At 38.9% G+C, this 19295-nt stretch overlaps 1 protein-coding gene across 1 annotated transcript in view; it reads right to left on the reverse strand.

Annotated features, from left to right (window-relative positions):
• Window positions 1-16268, reverse strand: part of LRRCC1 (leucine rich repeat and coiled-coil centrosomal protein 1) — a 40846-nt gene extending 24578 nt beyond the window's left edge. The window contains exons 1-6 of the mRNA XM_049853925.1: window positions 16008-16268; window positions 13055-13260; window positions 12706-12771; window positions 7947-8114; window positions 5104-5279; window positions 4801-5010 (exon numbers count right to left, since the gene is read on the reverse strand). Coding sequence (XP_049709882.1) covers window positions 4801-5010; window positions 5104-5279; window positions 7947-8114; window positions 12706-12771; window positions 13055-13260; window positions 16008-16096 — 915 coding nt within the window. The 5' untranslated portion in view covers window positions 16097-16268. The remainder of the gene's footprint in view (window positions 1-4800; window positions 5011-5103; window positions 5280-7946; window positions 8115-12705; window positions 12772-13054; window positions 13261-16007) is intronic.
• Between the last annotated feature and the right edge of the window lie 3027 nt (window positions 16269-19295).

Raw genomic sequence — 19295 nt, forward strand, 5'->3', positions numbered from 1 at the left:
CCATGACTCTCTTTATGAAGCCTCAGAGTGGTGAGGAAGTTGCAGAAGAAGTTTGAAGTTAGCAGAGGAAAGCAGCTGTCTCCGTGAACATAAAGGTGCAAAAGGAAGCAGCAAGTACTGATGTAGCAGCTGCAGGGCTGTCCAGAAGGTCCGGGTAACTGATGAAGGTGGCTATGCTGAGCAACGGATTTTCCATGTAGACACACAGCTTATATTTGAAGAAGGTGTCATCTAGGATTTTCATAGCTAGAGAGACGTCAATGCCCAGCTTCAAAGGACAGTCTGACTCTCTTGTTAGAGCCTAATGCAGCTGATGACTTTAAATTGAAGTTAACGCTCATTTCCCATTCTGAAAATCCTAGGGCCCTTAAGAATTATGCTAAATCTACTGTGCCTGTGCTCTATAAATGGAACAGCAAAGCCTGGATGAGGGCACCTCTGTTTACAGCATGGTTTACTGAATATTTTCAGCCTACTGTTGAGACCTACTGCTCAGAAAAGAAGATTCCTTTCAAAATGTTACTGCTCATTGACAACGCACCTGTATCACCCAAGAATTCTGATAGAGATGCACAAGGAAATTAATGTTTTCATGCCTGCTAACACAACATCCATTCTGCAGCCCATGGATTAAGGAGTAATTCTGACTTTTAAGTCTTATTACTTAAGAAATACATTCGGTAAGGCTATATCTGCCATAGATAATGATTCTTCTGATGGATCTGGGCAAAGTAAATTGAAAACCTTCTGGAAAGGATTCACCATTCTACATGCCATCAAGAACATTCGCGATTCATGGGAGGAAGTCAAAATACCAACATTAACAGGAGATTGGAAGAAGCTGATTCCAACCCTCAAAGATGACTTTGAAGGGTTCAATACTTCAGTGGAGGAAGTAACTGCCATATGGGATGGAAACAGCCAGAGAATTAGAAGTGGAGTTTAAGATATGACTGAATTGCTTCTTATGGATGAGCAAAGAAAGTGGTTTCTTAAGATGGAATCTACTCCTGGTGAAGATACTGTGAACAGTGTTGAAATGACAACAAAGGACTTAGAATATTACACAAACTAAGTTGATAAAGTAGTAGCAGGGTTTCAGAGGATTGACCGCAATTTTGAAAGAAGTTCTACTGTAAGTAAAAGGCTATCAAACAACATCCCATGCTACAGAGAAATCTTCCGTGAAAGGAAGAGTCAATCAATGTGGCAAACTTCATTGTTGTCTTATTTTTAGAAACTGCCACAGCCACCCCAAACTATAGCAACCACCACCCAAATGAGTCAGCAGCCATCAACATCAAAGCAAGACCATCTGCCATCAAAAAAATTCCAACTTGTTGAAGGCTCAGATGATGGTTCGCATTTTTTTAGCAATAAAATATTTTTTAATTGAGACATAATGCTACTGTGCACTTAATAGACTACAGTATAATAAACTTAACTTTTATATACACTGGGAAACCAAAAAATTTGTGACTTGCTTTACTGCAATATTCGCTTTACTGCGGTGGTCTGGAATGGAACCCACAATATCTCTGAGGTATGCCTATATTATATAAGTCCATTTATATGCAATGTCTAGAAAGGCAAATCCATAGACAGAAAGTAGACTAGTGGTTGCCTACAGCTGTGGGGTTTACAGGGAAATGGATAGTGGCTGTTAAGGAGTATGCACTTTTTTTTTTTTTAATTTATTTTTATTGTGCTTTAAGTGAAAGTTTACAAATCAAGTCAGTCTCTCATACAAAACCTTATATACACCTTGCTGTAGACTCCTAGTTGTTCTTCTCCTAATGAGACAGTACGCTCCTTCTCTCCACCCTGTATTTCTGTATCTATTCAGCCAGTTTCTGTCCCCCTCAGACTTTACATCTCCCCTCTAGACAGGAGCTGCAGTTTCTTTTTGGGGTGATGAAAATGTTTTCAAACGTTGACTATGGTAATGGATGTACAACTTTGTGAATACAGGGTGTCCCTGACTTATGGTGGGGTTCCATTCCAATAGCTACTCTGTCATAAGGGGCTCTGATGGAAGTCAAATAGTTCATTTTTTAGTTTTCACTATTTTTGCCTTTTATTATCAGTACACTTATAAATCTGATCTTTATTTGTCTTTAGGGGTTGAAAACATTATATCTGAGAATGATAACATCAGCAAATTATGCACTGTAACGCTATATCTAATACATATTACTAGTGATAGGACATACCAAAAAAAAAGAACAATCTTAAGTGTGGTTTGTTGTAACTCGAATATGTCGTAAGTCAGGAACTGCCTGTATACTAAAAAAATATTGAGTTCTACACTATAAATGGATGAACTGTATGGCAAGGGAATTACAACTCAATAGGACTGTCATAAAAAAAGTAAACCGAGTGTGAGAGACTGACTTGATATGCAAACTTTCACTTAAAGCACAATAAAAATTAAAAAAAAAAAAAGTAAATTGACTGAAAAAGATTTCTCAAGTAAACTGTAGGCATAAGAAGACTACCTCGTTGACTCCGTTGCAATCAAGTCATTCCGACTCATAGCGACCCTATAAGAATAGAAAATATCAAATAGGTTTTAAATCAAAGAGGTCCCAGAGGTCCAAAGGTAAACATGGACATACAGTAAAAAGATCAGTCCATCAGGAAGACAAAGCAGAGCTTGTGTATGTGCTTAATAACAGAGCTTCAAAACATGAGAAGGGCCGAGAGAATTAAAGGAGAAAGAGGCAAATCCACAATCAGAGCTGGGGACTTAACACCTCTCGCTCAGCAACTGATAGAACCAGACAAAACAAAGAACAAAATAAAAACAAAACCCCAGCATCAGCAACGGACAGAACCAGACAAAAAAATCAGTAAAGGCATGGATCATCTGAAAATGCCATCAACTGTCCTGACCTAACTACTGCAGAATGCACTTTCCAAGCGCTTAAAATACATTCACCGAGACAGATATACGCTGGGCCATAAAATACATATCAAAGAATTTAAAAAGAATGATATGATTTAGAATTATGTTTTCTGAGCAAAAGGGAAGACAGAAATAGCAGTAACATATCTAAGAAAACCACAAATATTTAAAAATTTAAAAATATATTTCTAAATAATCCTTGGATCAAGGAAGATATCACAAGGAAAATTGGAAAATATTTCTAACTGAAGACAGCAAATTTTGTGGCTATTAGAGGGGTATTTGTTGCTTTAAATTATTGTATTCGAACCAAAACCAAACCAAACCCAGTGCTGTCTAGTTGATTCCGACTCATAGCAACCCTATAGGACAGAGTAGAACTGCCCCATAGAGTTTCCAAGGTGCGCCTGGTGCATTCAAACTGCTGACCCTTTGGTGAGCAGCCATGGCATTTAACCACCACGCCACCATGGTTTCCATTGTACTAGAAAAAAATAGACACGTTTAAAATTATGACCTAAGCACTTACAATAAGAAACTAGAAAATGAAGGGCAAAGTAAATTTAAAGAAATAATAAATAGCAAAAAGCAACAATATAGAAAACATCCCAGAATGTTTCTTGCTGGGGGGCAGGGGGAAGAGAAGAGATGGAGGTAGGGGAAGATTAATGTCGGAAGGGGCATGAGGTGATAGTCATGTTAGATATCTTCACAGAATTTGGGTAAACAGGTGTACGTGTTGTCAATTCAGGGAATACACACCTATATTTTGCATCAAAAGAAAAATAAATACTGAACTCTAGATAATGATATGCATGCTTAAGTATTTAGGGAGAAGTGTATTGATGTCTGCAAAATTTTGAAATGTGTCATAAACTAATCTGATGGATAGATAGAGACATAATGAAATAAATGCAGCAAAATGTTAATGGCAGAACCTAGGTAGTGGGTATACTACCTAGTATCAAGTGGGTATACTAACTGGTATCAAGAAATTCTTTCAACTTTGCTGTAAGTTTTAAAACTGTTATAAAAACGTTGGTGGAAAAGTAAAATTAAAGGCAAAAAAGGCTTTCACAGAGATGGAGTTCCCCAAATCAGTGGAATAATTATGGAAAGCACTGCGGAACAAGAAAAAGGCATAACCTAATGAAGATCTGAAGATGGACAACGGTAGAACTGATAAATGAGACAAAGAATTGGTTTGTGAGAAACTCCTAAGGATCTTGGTAGAACTGTAAACCTTTACATGTCAACTTAGTAGCAGGCATCAAAAGGATGTAAACATTACCTTTCTTTACTTCTATTTCTAGAATTTATTCTAAAAGAACAATCACGTATGTGAACAAAGATTTAGCTTCAAATCTTTATGGTAGCACAAAGTACAAAAAAAAACCCCTCAAAGTCCAGTAACTGTACTATATTTTTAGGCAAGTAGTACACACCTACGTTTGTTTGCCAAACATGCCCTCCCCGACCTTGAGGTATCTTTTTAAATGCTGCCACACCAATTTTTCAGAACATGTTGCTGTAAAAAAAAATTGGCAAAGCATGCTTACGAAAATACCTCACGGGAGGAGGATACCATTGGTATACAAATGTAGAAGGCATGTTATTTGTGTGGAAATAAGGAATTAAATTAGTGGTCATTAAAACTGCTATAAGGAGTATTTATTAACATGAAAGGAAAATGAGTGAAAAACGTGTTACCTTTTTCTGTTACTATAACAGGGTCCTATTTCTCTAAAAGGAAAAAAAATACACATAAACCCATGCATTGAATATAAACTGTTTCTAGTTGGTCAGCTCATACATAATTTCTATTTTACATTTTCTTAAATATTTTTCTTGGATAAACATGTCAATTTTGGAAAAGTAGGAAAAATAGTTACTTCAGTAAGAAGCTGTGAAATTTGATCATCTATTTTCTGAAGTTTCATCTCATTCTGAAAATCGTTTTCTTGATTAATTTTCTCTGGCTCAGAAGATGGACACACAGAATCAATGGATGTCAAAGCAGTATCTGTTGGCGTGCATCCACATTGATCCAAGGGTACTAACTGATCGATGTTTGTTGGTACCACCGGCGTACTATTGACCGTCTATGACACAGAAACAAAGCAAAGTCCTTTTAATTACATTTATTAATTAACATTTGCAGGCAACTTTTATATTAGGAAAAAAAAAAAACATACCTCTTCTTCACTTATATTTAGGGGACAATCAGAAGAAACTAAATTATCCAAAAGACCTTCTAAGCATTGTAGGTGGGATAAATTTATTTCTGACAAGTTTACTGGTTCACCAAATATGTTCTTGCAATCCAGGATCCTAAGCTGTGGCAAAGTCTGGAGAATAATTGCTCTGTACCCTTGGAAACAGATCAGTCAAAATGAAAACTCGAACATCAAAAAAGAGATCAATTATTTCTGAGCAAACTAAATTTATCAACTACCAGATATATCACCTGAATGATAAAATGAGTCCCAGAATGCAACTCATACACTTGTAATAAAAGCTACTTATTCCTTCTTCTGCATGAATCATTAAATACAAAATAAACGAAACACTCCCCCACTTTTCTCAAAAAGAAAAAAATAAAGTTTTTTTTTTTTAAAGCCCCTCCTAATTATCTCCTTTTATTTAATTTTTCATAAAATGGCTTTAAAGCTATAAATACATGAATCCAGTAGCAATTTGTTCTGGACAGGAAGCAAAAACATCTTTTGTTAATTTTTAACATTTTTTATAGTATAGTACGGAAACCCTGGTGGTGCAGTGCTTATGTGCTACGGCTGCTAACCAAAGGGTCGGCAGTTCAAATCTACCAGGCACTCCTTGGAAACTCTATGGGGCAGTTCTACTCTGTCCTGTGGGGTCGCTATCAGTCGGAATCGACTCGACGGCACTGGGTTTGGTTTTGGTTTTTTTGGTATAGTATAGTACAAAACCACAAGTCAAGATGATATGGATAACAGAGAGCCAGAATTTCCGGCATTAGTAAAATGAAACATCCCCCTATCTCCCTTAAACCCGATACAACTAATATTAAGACAGGAAATCTACCAAGTATTAAAGAATAATATGTTTATGACTTTATTTTCCCTTAGAACAAATAAACTTAAGAACTATCTGAGAAATTAGCATTAATTTGGTTTTGGAGGTAACAGGAAGACTTTAATTTTAAAATTTAAACTGTAAAATTTAACTACAGAATTTGAGATAAGTGAGTTTAGAAATGGCAGTCTGGTCCGCTTTAACTTTGTCAACTTCAATGATTCTGAATTTCTGAATTAGATCAAATGGCATTTCAGTAGCATTATCTATACATTTGAGTTTTTTTTTTTTAATTTACTTATTAATAATGTAATACACTTATGTGGTATAAAATTCAAAAGGTATACAGTAAAGTTTTCCTAATATTTCCTGATTCCTCAGCTACCTAGTTCCCTCTCTTGGAGTTAACCAGTATTATCAGTTTCTTGTATATCCTTCCAAGTAGTTCTTGTACATGCTCAGCAAATATGTATATGTTATTCTTTTCACACAAATGGTGGACTATTATATACAATGCTTCTCAACTTGCTTGCTTTTCTTTCTTATAAAGTATGGGCAATAATGCCTATCAGTAAATAAACAGATTCTATGCTTTTTTATGGCTGCACAGTATTATAAGAATATACCATGTAATTTTTTTTTCATCTTAACCATTTTTAAGTGTACAACTTGGTGACATTAATTACATTCGCCACATTGGGCAATCAATACCATTACTTGCAAAAATTTCCATCATTCTAAACTGAAGCTTAGTGCCCCTTATACAATAATTTCCCATTTCCCCAGTACCTGGTAATCACTAATAAACTTTGGTCTCTGCATCCTGTTCTGGATATTCACGTAAGTGAGACCACATGTTATTTGTCCTTTTGTGTATGACTTATTTTACTTAGCATGTGTCACGGATTGAATTATGTCCCCCCAAAAATGTGCGTAACAGTTTGGCTGGGCCATGATTCCTGGTATTGTGTGATTTTCCTATATGCTATAAATCCTGCCTCTATGAAGTTAATGAGAGAGGATGGGTGGCAGTTGTGTTAGTGAAGCAGGACTCAATCTACAAGACTGGATTGTGTCTTGAGCCCATCTCCTGACATATAAAAGAAAGAGGCAAGCAGGGAAACAGGGGGCCTCATACCATCAAGAAAGCAGCACCGGGAGCAGAGGGCATCTTTTGGACCCAGGGTCCCTGCGCCTGAGAAGCTCCTCGACCAGGGAAAGATTGAGAACAAGGACCTTCCTCCAGAGCTGACAGAGAGAGAAAGCCTTTCCCTGGAGCTGACAACCTGAATTTGGACTTTTAGCCTACTTTACTGTGAAGAAATAAATTTCTCTTTGTTAAAGCCATCCACTTGTGGTATTTCTGTTATAGTGCACTAGATGACAATGACAGCATGTTTTCAAGGTCCATTCATGTTGTGCCGTGTATCAAAACTTCACTTCTTTTTATGGCTGAGTAATATTCCATTGTGTATACATAGCATATTTTGTTTATCCATTCATCTGTTGATGGACTCTTGGGTTGATTCCATCTATTGGCTTCTGTAATTAGCTGCAATGAACACTGGAGTACATGTATCTATTTGAGTCCCTGCTTTCAAGTCTTTTTAGGGTATACCAAGGAATGGAATTGCTGGGTCACGTGGTAATTCTATGTTTAACTTTTTGAAGAACTGCCAAACTGTTTTCCACATTCCCACTAACAATGCACAATGGTGATATAATTCTGAAGCATTCACTTATCAAAAATAAAACCGTCTAAAAAGGAAAAATACTGGCCTGTTAGTTCTGTGTTCTTCTTTTAATAGCAACCTAATTTGTCTTAATAATTTATTTGTAATTATGTTTTTCTAAATATGTAATACAAATACGTTGCAAACCTTAGGACTAAAATGAAAGGAGGTCAAAAACACTAATTTTCGTACGTGAAGAACCCTGTAATATTAACCATTATAAAAAGCGTTAAATTAATTGTTCATACCTGGTATATGACAGACGGGATTATCATCTCCATTCTTCTCCAAAACAAGATTAGTCAGGAAGTGCAATCCTATCATACATTGAAGTAAGTGATGGATGCTGTCTATACAATTACTGTGGAGGTCAATATGTCTAAGTTTATGCTTAATTCCATGAAGGGGGATCAACCCTGCAATAGGAAAAAAAAATTCTTGGTATGCCACAGCAGTAATTTTTCATACTGCTAGTTAAAAATAAATGTTACACATGTTATATTTTGAGACACGAAGGAGCAGTATTAATACAACCTGGTTCTGAACAACAACAGTCATAATGAATATGTTATCAGTAAAGCCATGAAGAAATGCAGGTTCAGCATCTCTTTGAGGCTTCAGTCCTAGAGGTTTCTGAGCTCTGGTTCTCTTCAAATGAAACAAATGGACTTTCCCAGGCCAAAGCATGCATTTAGGAGAACATGCATAAAGCAATGGCTTTAAGCAAGCTCTCTCAAGACATCATTACTGACTAACAGACACATGCAAACACTGCAGTACCCTTCAATTCTGTTTGTCTGAGCACAAAATACAAATAGCACTCATTTGATTTAGTTCCTTGATAGTATTCCTTGCATGAGGTTATCTAGAGCACCATAATGTCAGGAAGTAGATTTGTAGCCAATGCTATTGGTGCCTGGCACCAACCACATTTCCTTGGCCTACCTGATTTCGGCTGCAGCTGTGGTGGATATGTGCCACGTATGGCCAATCTGGCCCCCAAGCTCTTGCAGTTTCTGTATTCTTCTACCTTAAACTTTCTTCAAAATTGAGGGAGCTTGTTGAGCAAAGGTGCAGCCTGCAAGTGTGAGGGAGTTAAGGCCTCCAGGGGCTCTCCTCAACCAAAGAAGAATCGTCAGTGTATGAGTGGCCCACCCTCTTTTCTTTAGGAAGGGCTGTTCTGAGATGCATCCACACTGCTCCTCGGAGGGTTGAATTTTACAGTTTTGCTTAGTTTGGTACTCCCCATCTATAAATTCAATTTTACTCACCTTTTTTCAGTTCTTTTAATATGCCTTACTTTAACCTGACTGGAATACCCTTCTCCCTTCACTGTTTGTTGCCTGGCTAATTCTACTCATCTTCTGTCATATCCGCAAAGAAGTCTCCTCTGATCACCCTCTGTGTTGTTAGGTGCTGCTGAGTCAATTTCGACTCATGGTGACTCTGTGACAGAGAACTGCCCCACAGGATTTACTAGGCTGTGATCTTTACGGGAAACCCTGGTGGCATAGGGGTAGGCGGTAAGCGATAGAGCTGCTTACCAAAAGGTTGGCAGTTCAAATCCACAGGTGCTCCCTGGAAACTCTATGGGGCAGTTCTACTCTGTCCTACAGGGTTGCTATGAGTTGGAATTGACTTGATGGCAGTGGACTTGGGGCTTATCTTTATGGGGGCAGATCCCAGGTTTTTCTCCTGTGGAGCTGCTGAGTGGGTTCAAGGCGCCAGCCTTTTGGTTAGCTGCTAAGCACTTAACTGTTGTGCCACCAGGGCTCCTTGGCCACTCTCTACAAGGCCAGATTTCCTGTCATGTCTTCTCACAGTACTCAGCATTTCTCCTTAATTACCCACCACATTTGTAAGTCCTTGCTCTGTGCCTGGTTCTTCTTTCTATGCTTCAGCTTTTTATTTTAGAGTGCCAAAGGGTTCATTCCTGGGCCCCCTTCTCTATCTACATATTCTCCAGAATTTCCCATAATTTCATGGCTATAAATACCATTGATGTGCTGTTAACAGCCAAATCTACCATTTCAACCATGACCCCCTCCCCCTCTAACTGCAGATTATATACATCCATATATATAGGAATTAACTCAATGGCACATAACAATATACACGCATACACAGTAACTCTGCTTTGATGTCCAACCGGGTTCTTAAATTTAAGATAGACAAATCAACCAGAATCCTTGATTCTCGTGCCCTCATCTCTAAACCTACTCCTGCCCTAATCTTGCCCATATCAGTAAACAGTACAATAACTCACCCTGTTATTCCAGAGGAAACTCAGTTATCTGGGATTCTTCTTTTCCTCATTCTAATCCATCAGCAAGTCTTACAAACTCTACCTGCAAAACCTACTGACTCCTTTGTAAGATCTCTACTCTAGTCCAAGTCTCTACCATCCCTAATCTAGACCACTGGAATAGCTTCTTAACTGGTCACCTGACTTCCACTCTTTCCCACCTATACTCCTCAATAAGTGGTCAAAGTGATCTTTCGGAAACATAAATTATATCCTGTCACTCTCTTGTTTAAAACCCTACTGTGGCTTCCTACTGCACTCAGACTAAAATATAAACTCCTTACCCTGCTTATGAAGCCCTGTGATTTGGCCTCTGCCTACTTTTCCATCTCTTTTTTTAGCATAATAACGCCTCATTTGCTATGTTCTAGCCACGCTACTCTTCCTCTGTTCCTTTATGCTAAGCTTGATTCTGCCTTAGCATTAGTGCATACTCTTATCATAAAGGTTGCTATTTATTTACTGAAGTGTTTCTGAACATATAAAATAGTATCATAGTAAGAATTATCTATTAGAACTTATTTGGTTGCCTCTTTTTTTCCTTCCTACTCCTTATCACTTTCTGATAACAAGCCAGGTTTATCGAGATTTTTATTTCCATATGCTAAAATTCACCTTTTTAAGATGTAGAGTTCTAGGTGTTTTAACACATATAATCGTGTAACCACCACTACAACTGAGACACAACACATTTCCCTCACTCCCCAAAATTCCACTGTGGCTTTTGTAATGAATCTTTTCTCCCCATCTCCAATCTCTGGCAACCACTGATTTGGTTTCTGTTCTTTTAGCTTTGCCTTTGTCAGAATGTCATTATGTGTCTGTTTCCTTTCACTCAGTACAATTCTTTTTAGATTTATCCATGTTGCTGCATGTAGCAACAGTTCATCCATTTTTATTGCCAAGCAGTACTCCATTGTATAGACATATCTCAGTGTGTTTATCCATATATTAGTTTATGGACAAAAGGGATGTTTCCAGTTTTTGGCAATTATGAAAAATCATAAGTATGATTACATAAAAAGTAGTAATCATATAAACTCTCATGTACAGGTCTTTGTATAGACATGTTTTCATTTCTCTTTGGTAAATAACCTAGGAGTGGGACTGCGGGTGGAGTCCTGGTGGTGCAGTGGGTTAAGCGGTTGGCTGCTAACCGAGGGGCTGGTGGTTCAAACTCACAGGCTGCTCCATGGGAGAAAGATGTGACAGTCTGCTTCTGTGAAGACTTACAGCATTGGAAACCCTATGGTGCAGTTCTACTCTGTCCTATACAGTTGCTGTGTGTTGAAATCAACTTGAAAGCAATGAGTTTGGTTTTTTGAGTATGGTAAGTATGTGTATAACATAAGAAACTCTCAAACTGTTTTCCGAAGTTGTTGTACCTTTCTGAATTCTACCAGCAATGTAAGCAAGTTCTAGCTGCTCTGAAATCTCACCAGCACTTTGTACTGTCAGTTTTAAAAATTTTAACTATCCTAGAGTAGGTATGAAGTGGTACCTCATTATAGTTTTAATTTGCATTTCCTTCATTATAAAGAATGCTGAATATATTTTCATGTGCTTATTTGCCATTTGTGTATCTTCTTGGTAACACATGTGTTCAAATCTTTTGCTCATTTTTTTGGGAGGCTGACATGATCTTATTCCTTTGCCTCCTTTTCTTCCCCACTAAAATATTAGCCTGTGACACCACAGACCTTATCTGTTTATTTTTATTACTACTGAATAGTGTTTAATACAGTAATCTTCAATACTGAACTAAAGAGGTAACTCAATATTCACATTTTTTCAGATAAGGAAACTATACCCAAAGAGTAAAATATCTTGTCCAACATCATACAGCAGTGCCAGAGCTCGGGTTAAAACTCAATTTTAATACTTTCAAGTCATTGGGGGGAAAAAAACCCCAGGATTTAAAAAACCAGTATTGTTGCTACTTCGGCTTAAGGGTAGGGACTAGTTCATTTTTTGCACACTACGCACCAGACAGAATAGTGTTTTCCTAGTGGAGAATAAAAACGAGTAAATAAATAAGACAGTTTCAGATATTTGTGAGGATTATGAAGGCAGAAACGTCTGCTAGTTCTAACAGATAATTCTAGTATTTATGAAACGTGTTCACTTTATCAGTTGTATTATTTCAATAAATTAAAAAAAATAGATAAAATTTTGAAATTCTTAGACATGCTATAAACAAAAAGAAAAGTGACTTATCTGATCCTCATTTTATAATAGTCTTTGGGATGCTGTATACCCACCCTGTTCAATACAGTAGCCACTAGAGACATATGGCTATTAAAATAAAAAATTCAGCTCCTCAGTTGCAACAGCCACATCTCAAATGCTCAATACCCACATTTGGCTACTGGCTGCTGTATTACACAGTACAGACATAGAAAGTTCTATTTGAACTATTGCTCTCTCTATAATAGTATATTGATTAATTATCTAAGATTAAACGTTTTTCTCCCAAATTGGGCCTTTCTCGTCAGGTTTTCTCTGCTACTAATAACTTTTATCTGTATTCCTCCAGCTAAGCTTTGGCACTGACAAGAAGGAATTATGACTGAAACACACTCTTCAGATGGTATCTTTGGTCAAAAATCAAATTATTAGCGTTTTCCAATATGCTGAGCTGAGTAACTCATCATATGTGAAAGATATTTAGTATTGTAGAAAACATAAGCATATCTACTTACCACTAAGATCACTTATCTGGTTATAGGATAAATTCAGTTTAGTCAGATTAATTAGTCCTTCAAGTCCTAAAACAAAATAAAGACTTTACTGGATTTGAGGAATTAATTACAGAGACATAATACTACGGTATTACTCCAGATTGTTGTGAAGCAAACCCAGAGTCTGATTTACAGTTTTTTTTTTTTTTTAATTTTGAAAAAATGCTTAAAAAAATTGATACTTTATCATGAAGGGTACTTCCATACATAATGAATTTTAGAGTCAGTTTTCAAAAGTTTATAATACTTATTCTATTCTTTTGGGGAGAGGCACTTTTATCACAGTATTACGTGAAGATCACTTACTAACCTTCTATTCTTGTGATCAAATTGCAGGACAAACTCAGAGTGCACAGATTAGTCAATGTGCTTAGCCCTTCTATTTGACTTATTCGATTAGATGACAAATCTAAATGTTGTAAATTCCAAATATGATCAATGCCTTTGATTTTGGAGATATTATTGCAGTGAAGATTGATGGTATGAAGGGTTGAATCTAAAGATAATTCTGATATGCTACAAAAGAAAATATGTTATCAAATACAAGTAGAAAATTGTAAAATTATGACCAAATAATTAAAATTAATCAAATAGCATATACATAGCATGTGCTAACTATTCATTCTAGAATAAACTCTTTTTCACTTGTGGTAGCCTTGAGATATACTATACATATATCGTATGAACCAGGATTTTAGACCATTTACACAAACAAGAAACCCGCCTAAGTGAGGTAAGTAAGCCTGGGCATTGCTAGTTCACATGTGCAAAGACATCCACATATAGTAGAAGCAGTACTGCACAGTCAATAATTATAAAGGCTCTGAAATCAGAATGTCCCAGTTCAAATCTGCATTTTACCACTTCTATGCTGTGTTGCTTGAGCATATTACTTAACCTCTCTGAGTCTCAGCTTCATCTCAGTTAATCCTCATTTTACAAATGAGAATAATGAAGTTAATGGCTATTAAGCAACATACCCAAATTCTTGCAGTTATTATGAGACACAGCCCAGGTATAAACCCAGAACCCAGGTCATAACCTTACTTTCTTCACTGTCTACAAACGGCTATTTAATCCACAATGCAGTTGAACTCAAAATAAACCACTATTTATTGCTACTTCTAATGCAAAAGTACTTGTCCTCCCTTGTTGGAATTTGGAATACACCTCCCATAAATAGAGCCCATCCCTTCACTCCTTTAATTACTACTATTTATAACTGGAACCTCTCAGGGAGATAGTTCTAGAAGCAGAAACTACACTGCACATAGTTCAGAGCTGCTGAACTGGAGGTGGTCAGGAAAGAGATACACGATGTCACGGCATCTGTGTAGGCACTGTTGTTGTTGGCAGCTGCTGTCAAGTAGATCCCGACTCATGGTGATCCATCTATGCAGAGGAGAATTGCTCCACAGGGTTTTCAAGGCTGGGACCTTTCAGAAGCAGATCACCAGGCCTGTCTTCCTAGGTGCCTCTGGGTGGGTCTGAATGGTCTACCTTTCAGCTAGTAGTCAAGTGCTTAACCTTCTGCACCACTCAGGCACAGTGCAGGTACTGCAGCAGCTACCATAAAGCTGTAGGAAGGTTAACCCTGGCGGAAGAGAAGTGAAAAGTATAGCAGTCAGGATTTGATTGTGGGCATTTACAAGGCATTCTAGTTTGTTTCCAAAGTAGCACAATAATCTCTAAACAGTACACTTTACATGTGCCATAAGATCATTTAGCAAGTTCACTCCTTGGTGTTTAGGCTGAAGCACGTAATTCCTGGCAGAAAAAAAATAAAGCATTTCCAAATTTCAAATTAGCAGCTTCTAATTGTGACTAAAGTATTTCTCAATTATCTAGTTTATTGCCATTTACTGAGCTTTTGGTTAAGCACTTGGCTGCTAACTAAAGGGTTGGAGGGTCAAGTCCACCCAGGGCACCTCAGAAGAAAGGCCTGGTGATCTACTTCTGAAAAACTCAGCCACTCTGACACACATGTGGTTGTCACGAGTTAGAAGCAACTCAACTGCAACTGTTTTTTTTTTTTGGTCTGTTTATTTACTGCTAGATTTTATGTTGCTGACACATGCTTTTAATGATACCACTTATTTTCTAATATATTTCTATTCCTGGAAATTAACATTGTACAGATAACGTGGTATAGTACAAAAAGCAAACTTTGAAATTTGACAGAAATGGGTTTGAATCTGAACTTAAATCAGTCACCAACTGCATGCAGTCAGGCGAGTCAGATTCTCTGAGTCTCAGGTTTGTCACTTATAAAATGAGAAAACGACTACCTTCCAGAATGGTTATGACGATTATAGGTATCGGACATAACGTACATAGATGTCATACGATCAGTGGAAACTATTACTATTAAATATATATATTCCTTTAAAAAATCTTCCCGGGGTCCCATGGCAAATTTTAGATCAGAACCACGACAAGATGCTTTAATTATCAGTAGCGTGGTTCACATTGATGACAACACTCCACAAAGGCATAATATGTGCAAAGGCACAGAGAAGCCTGTTTATGGACCTTCCTTTAGCTCACTAAGGCTGGCCACAGAATGTATTCGGAGAAATGGTAAGAAAGGAGACTGGAAAAGTAGGTAGGGACCTATCAGCAAGGCAGAACCAAAAGCCTAGTATGATACGCTCAAGTTCGGGCTGCACGACTGAGGAGAATGGAAAACTAAATATGGTTAGCATCTTAAAAGTATACGAACATATGTATTAAAGAGCTCTGAAGAGGAGAAATTAAAACGGGGATAAAGAGAACTCAGGCAAAGCCAACGATGACCAGAGAACCCTTGCATTACGGCTGCCAGAGCTACTACACTGCCACTTTGTCAGGGTAACAAGAGGAACAGAGGACGCACAAGACAGAACTCTTGAACACCAACAATCAAATGGCAAGCAAAAGAGTAAGAATCAGTTAAAAAAAAAAAAACCCAAAAAAACAAAAGAGGAGAGGCGTGATCATAGGTCGGCGGAGAATTACGTCCTGAGTCAAGGCTGGGCGAAGTCGTGTCATCTGGAGATGCTGCAACGGAATGAGGGCTCGTTTGATCCTGCACTTACGGAGACCAATTTTGACAGGGTAGCGCGGGAGGAAGCCAGACCGCGTCTGTTTCATCTGGTTAACGCAGCGCCACACCTCCGCTCCGCCGAGGTCACCCGCCGCCCCCATCGCCGCACCGCGGGGCCGGCTCCAAGGCCCAGCCCTGGGGGTGCGCGGGACGCTCCGGGCTGTGGAACGTCCTTTACCTCTGCAGACCTTTGTCCAGGAGGCACAGATCCCCGCAGCTGCTGTCGCCGTCCTCGTTTTCGACTTCCGTCGCCACTGCCGCCTCCATGGCACTGGCGACGGAGAGCCGGGTCTTAACCGGCGACCAGAGCTGGGTCCGAGAGCCCGGACGCGCCTCCCGGGTTCGCGAAAGTCCGGCCGGAAGGGGCGGGGCGAGGACGCCCCTCTAACCGACAGCCGGGCACTTTCCCGCCCTGACGGTGCCGCAAAGCGAGAAACCTGATCGTCTCCAACAAGGGCTTTCCGTACTTTTACGGCGTCTGGAGCGCGGTTCTCTAGGCTTGTCGTAAAGTGTAGCTTCTTTTTAGGCGTTTGGGGGTTGGGTCATTTTCGTGGTTTTTGTACGGACTTGAGTTGTAGTCAACGAATTTTTTCAGGGATTTTCGCAACTGTTGCTCTTTATTCCCCGGCATCCTGCATACTTACAAGTTGTTCGTCCATCGTGCTATTGCACCTCACCTTGATGTGTTAAACATTTGGTGGTGCCTTGACTAATACGCTTTCTTTTCTCTGCGATGGGGAGTAAGATAAATCCCATTCTAGTTCCTGTAGGAAACCCTGGTGGTCTAGTGGTTAAATGCTACGGTAGCTAACCAAAGGGTTGGCAGTTGGAATCCGCCAGGCGCTCCTTGGAAACTATGGGGCAGTTCTACTCCTGTAGGGTCACTATGAGTCAGAATGGACTCGACGGCAGTGGGTTTGGTATTTTGGGTTTAGTTCATGAAAGCATTCATAGCTCAATGGAAGAAACAGAATTGTCATACAGCATGAAGAGTGCTAGGAATAGCACAGGGACATCTAAGCCAGTTACAGAGTGATGTAGGTATTGGGGAAATTTCCAAAAATGAAGTGATGGGTGACTGAGCAGAGTCATTCTAGGTCAAGAAGAATTCTGGAAATAAAGGGCATTCCGAGTGGAAAAACAATACCTGCATTTTACGAAAGGTTGCGCTATGAGTGGAATCGATGGCAACGGGTTTATTAAATCAAGAATCCTGGAGTGGTGCAAACGGTTAATGCAGTTCTGCCGCTAACCTAAGGGTTGAAGGTTCAAGTCCCTCAGAGCCGCCTTGGAAGAAAGGACTGGTGATCTACTTCTGAGAAAATCAGCCATTGAAAACACTATGTAGTAGGCTCTACTCTGACACATGTGGGGCCCTAGTAGTGGAAGGTTTAAAAAAAAAAATTTTTTTAAAATTTATCAAAGAATCCTCCTGGTTAGATCGCTCCCTGAAGGCACGAGAATATTTAAAGATGAAACTTTAAAGGTGTATTTGAGCTCTGAATCTGTCACTTGTCACTGTAATGAACTAAAATCTTCAGGAATGAGATAACGGTCCAGCTTTGAAGTATTTCCAGACTTAAGTGCCATTAATATCCTATTATTCAGCCATACCTACTATATTCTCTAAAACTCATGGCCACAGTTCTTCACTTTTCACTGTAACGACGCAATGTTTCTTTGCAGTTCCTTTCAACACTAGACGGCTCTTGTTAGGAGCCATCAGGTCAGTTCTGACTCATAGTGACCCTGTACAACATAATGAAACACTGCCCAGTCCTGTGTCATCCTTACAATCATTGTTATGCTTGAGCCCATAGTTGCAGCCACAGTGTCAGTCCATCTCATTGAGGGTCTTCCCCTTTTTTCCTGGCCTTCTACTCTACCAAGCCTGATGCCCTTCTCCAGGGATTGGTTCCTCCTGATAATGAAGCCGTCAACTAATAGGTCCTTGACCAGCAGAGAGAGAATTGAAGTCAGTGAGATGCAGGGCTGGAAAAAAAGAAAGGTTTATTCACAGTTTGCAAACTGGGAGGCAGGCAGAGTTGTGACCTAAAGCTGCCAGCTTCTTGAACTAAGGTAGATTTGCTGCTTATGAAGGGAGTGACATACATATGCATGAACAGTAAGGGGAGGATCTTCAGTTTTGTGATACTTGCGCTGTCTGCATAATTTTTGTGAATGAGTCTTTGAGCAGGGCTCTAAAAATACTGTGCACATCTCTAAAGTGGCCACAGCTTCCTACTGCCACCCCAGGAAGGTTGTATAGAGGGTAGATTTGGAGTTAGTGGACCTGCGCCTCAGGCCTTCTGCCAGGAAAGGAGAGGAAACCTGGGGAATCAGCCGGTCATGGTGAGGTGTTATAAAGTTGTAACAAAAAAGTTGTAGCAAGAGTAGACTTTTCTGAAAAACAACTATTTTGGGATGGTCAATAAACATCTCATTACTGCCTGTTTTAATAATATGTCCAGAGCATTCTGGCTGTACTTTTTTCAAGACAGATTTATTTGTTCTTCTGGCAGTCCACGGTATATTCAGTATTCTTCGCCAACACCATAATTTAAAGGCATCAATTCTTCTTTTCCTTACACATTATCCAGCTTTCACATGCATATAAGCTGATTGAAAACACCATGGCTTGGGCCAGGTACCCCTTAGTCCTTATAGTGACATCTTAGCTTTTTAATACTTGAAAGAGATCTTTTGCAGCAGGTTTGCCCAACGCAATGCATCGTTTGATTTCTTGATTGCTGCTTCTGTGGATGTTTACTGTGGATCTAAGTAAAATGAAATCCTTTAAAACTTCAGTCTTTTCTCCATTTATCATAATGTTGCTTATTGGTACAGTTGTGAGGATTTTTGTTTTCTTTATGTTGAGGTGTAATCCATACTGAGGGCTGTGGTCTTTGTCTTCATCAGTAAGTGCTGAGGTAGAATCTGTTTACTGGCTCCTTGATTCTCGGCTGGCTTGTGACTTTCTGGTCAATAAAATGTGCTGGAAGTAGTGGCGTGCAAGTCCCAAGCCAAGGCCTCAAGACATGTTGCGTGCTACTGCTTCCTGTCTTGGAAGACTGCCTAGCTGACATTTGAACAAGATCTGGCTACCATGCTAGAGGACAAGGGAGTGCATGCAGCGGAAGCAGTCATCCCAGGTGAGAAAACAGATGCATGAATGACTCCAGCAGAGACCAGAAGAAATGCCCAGCTTAACACAGCCCAAATTCCCAAATCGAAGAATTGAGAGCTAAGTAAAGGGCATTGTGTTATGCGGTAAATTCTGGGGGAAATTTGTTATGTAGGAAGAGATGACTAATAGCACCATTAATACTATAACTGAATATCATTAAAATAGAGAATATTCCTAATGGGACAAGTATCATAATCTTATCTAAGACCAAAGACTGACATTTAAAACAGATTATTATAGGGGTATGTTATGGATTCAATTATGTCTCCCCAAAAATGT

This window comes from Elephas maximus, chromosome 15 (genome assembly GCF_024166365.1).
Source record: "Elephas maximus indicus isolate mEleMax1 chromosome 15, mEleMax1 primary haplotype, whole genome shotgun sequence".
In the NCBI taxonomy this organism is placed as follows: domain Eukaryota; kingdom Metazoa; phylum Chordata; class Mammalia; order Proboscidea; family Elephantidae; genus Elephas; species Elephas maximus.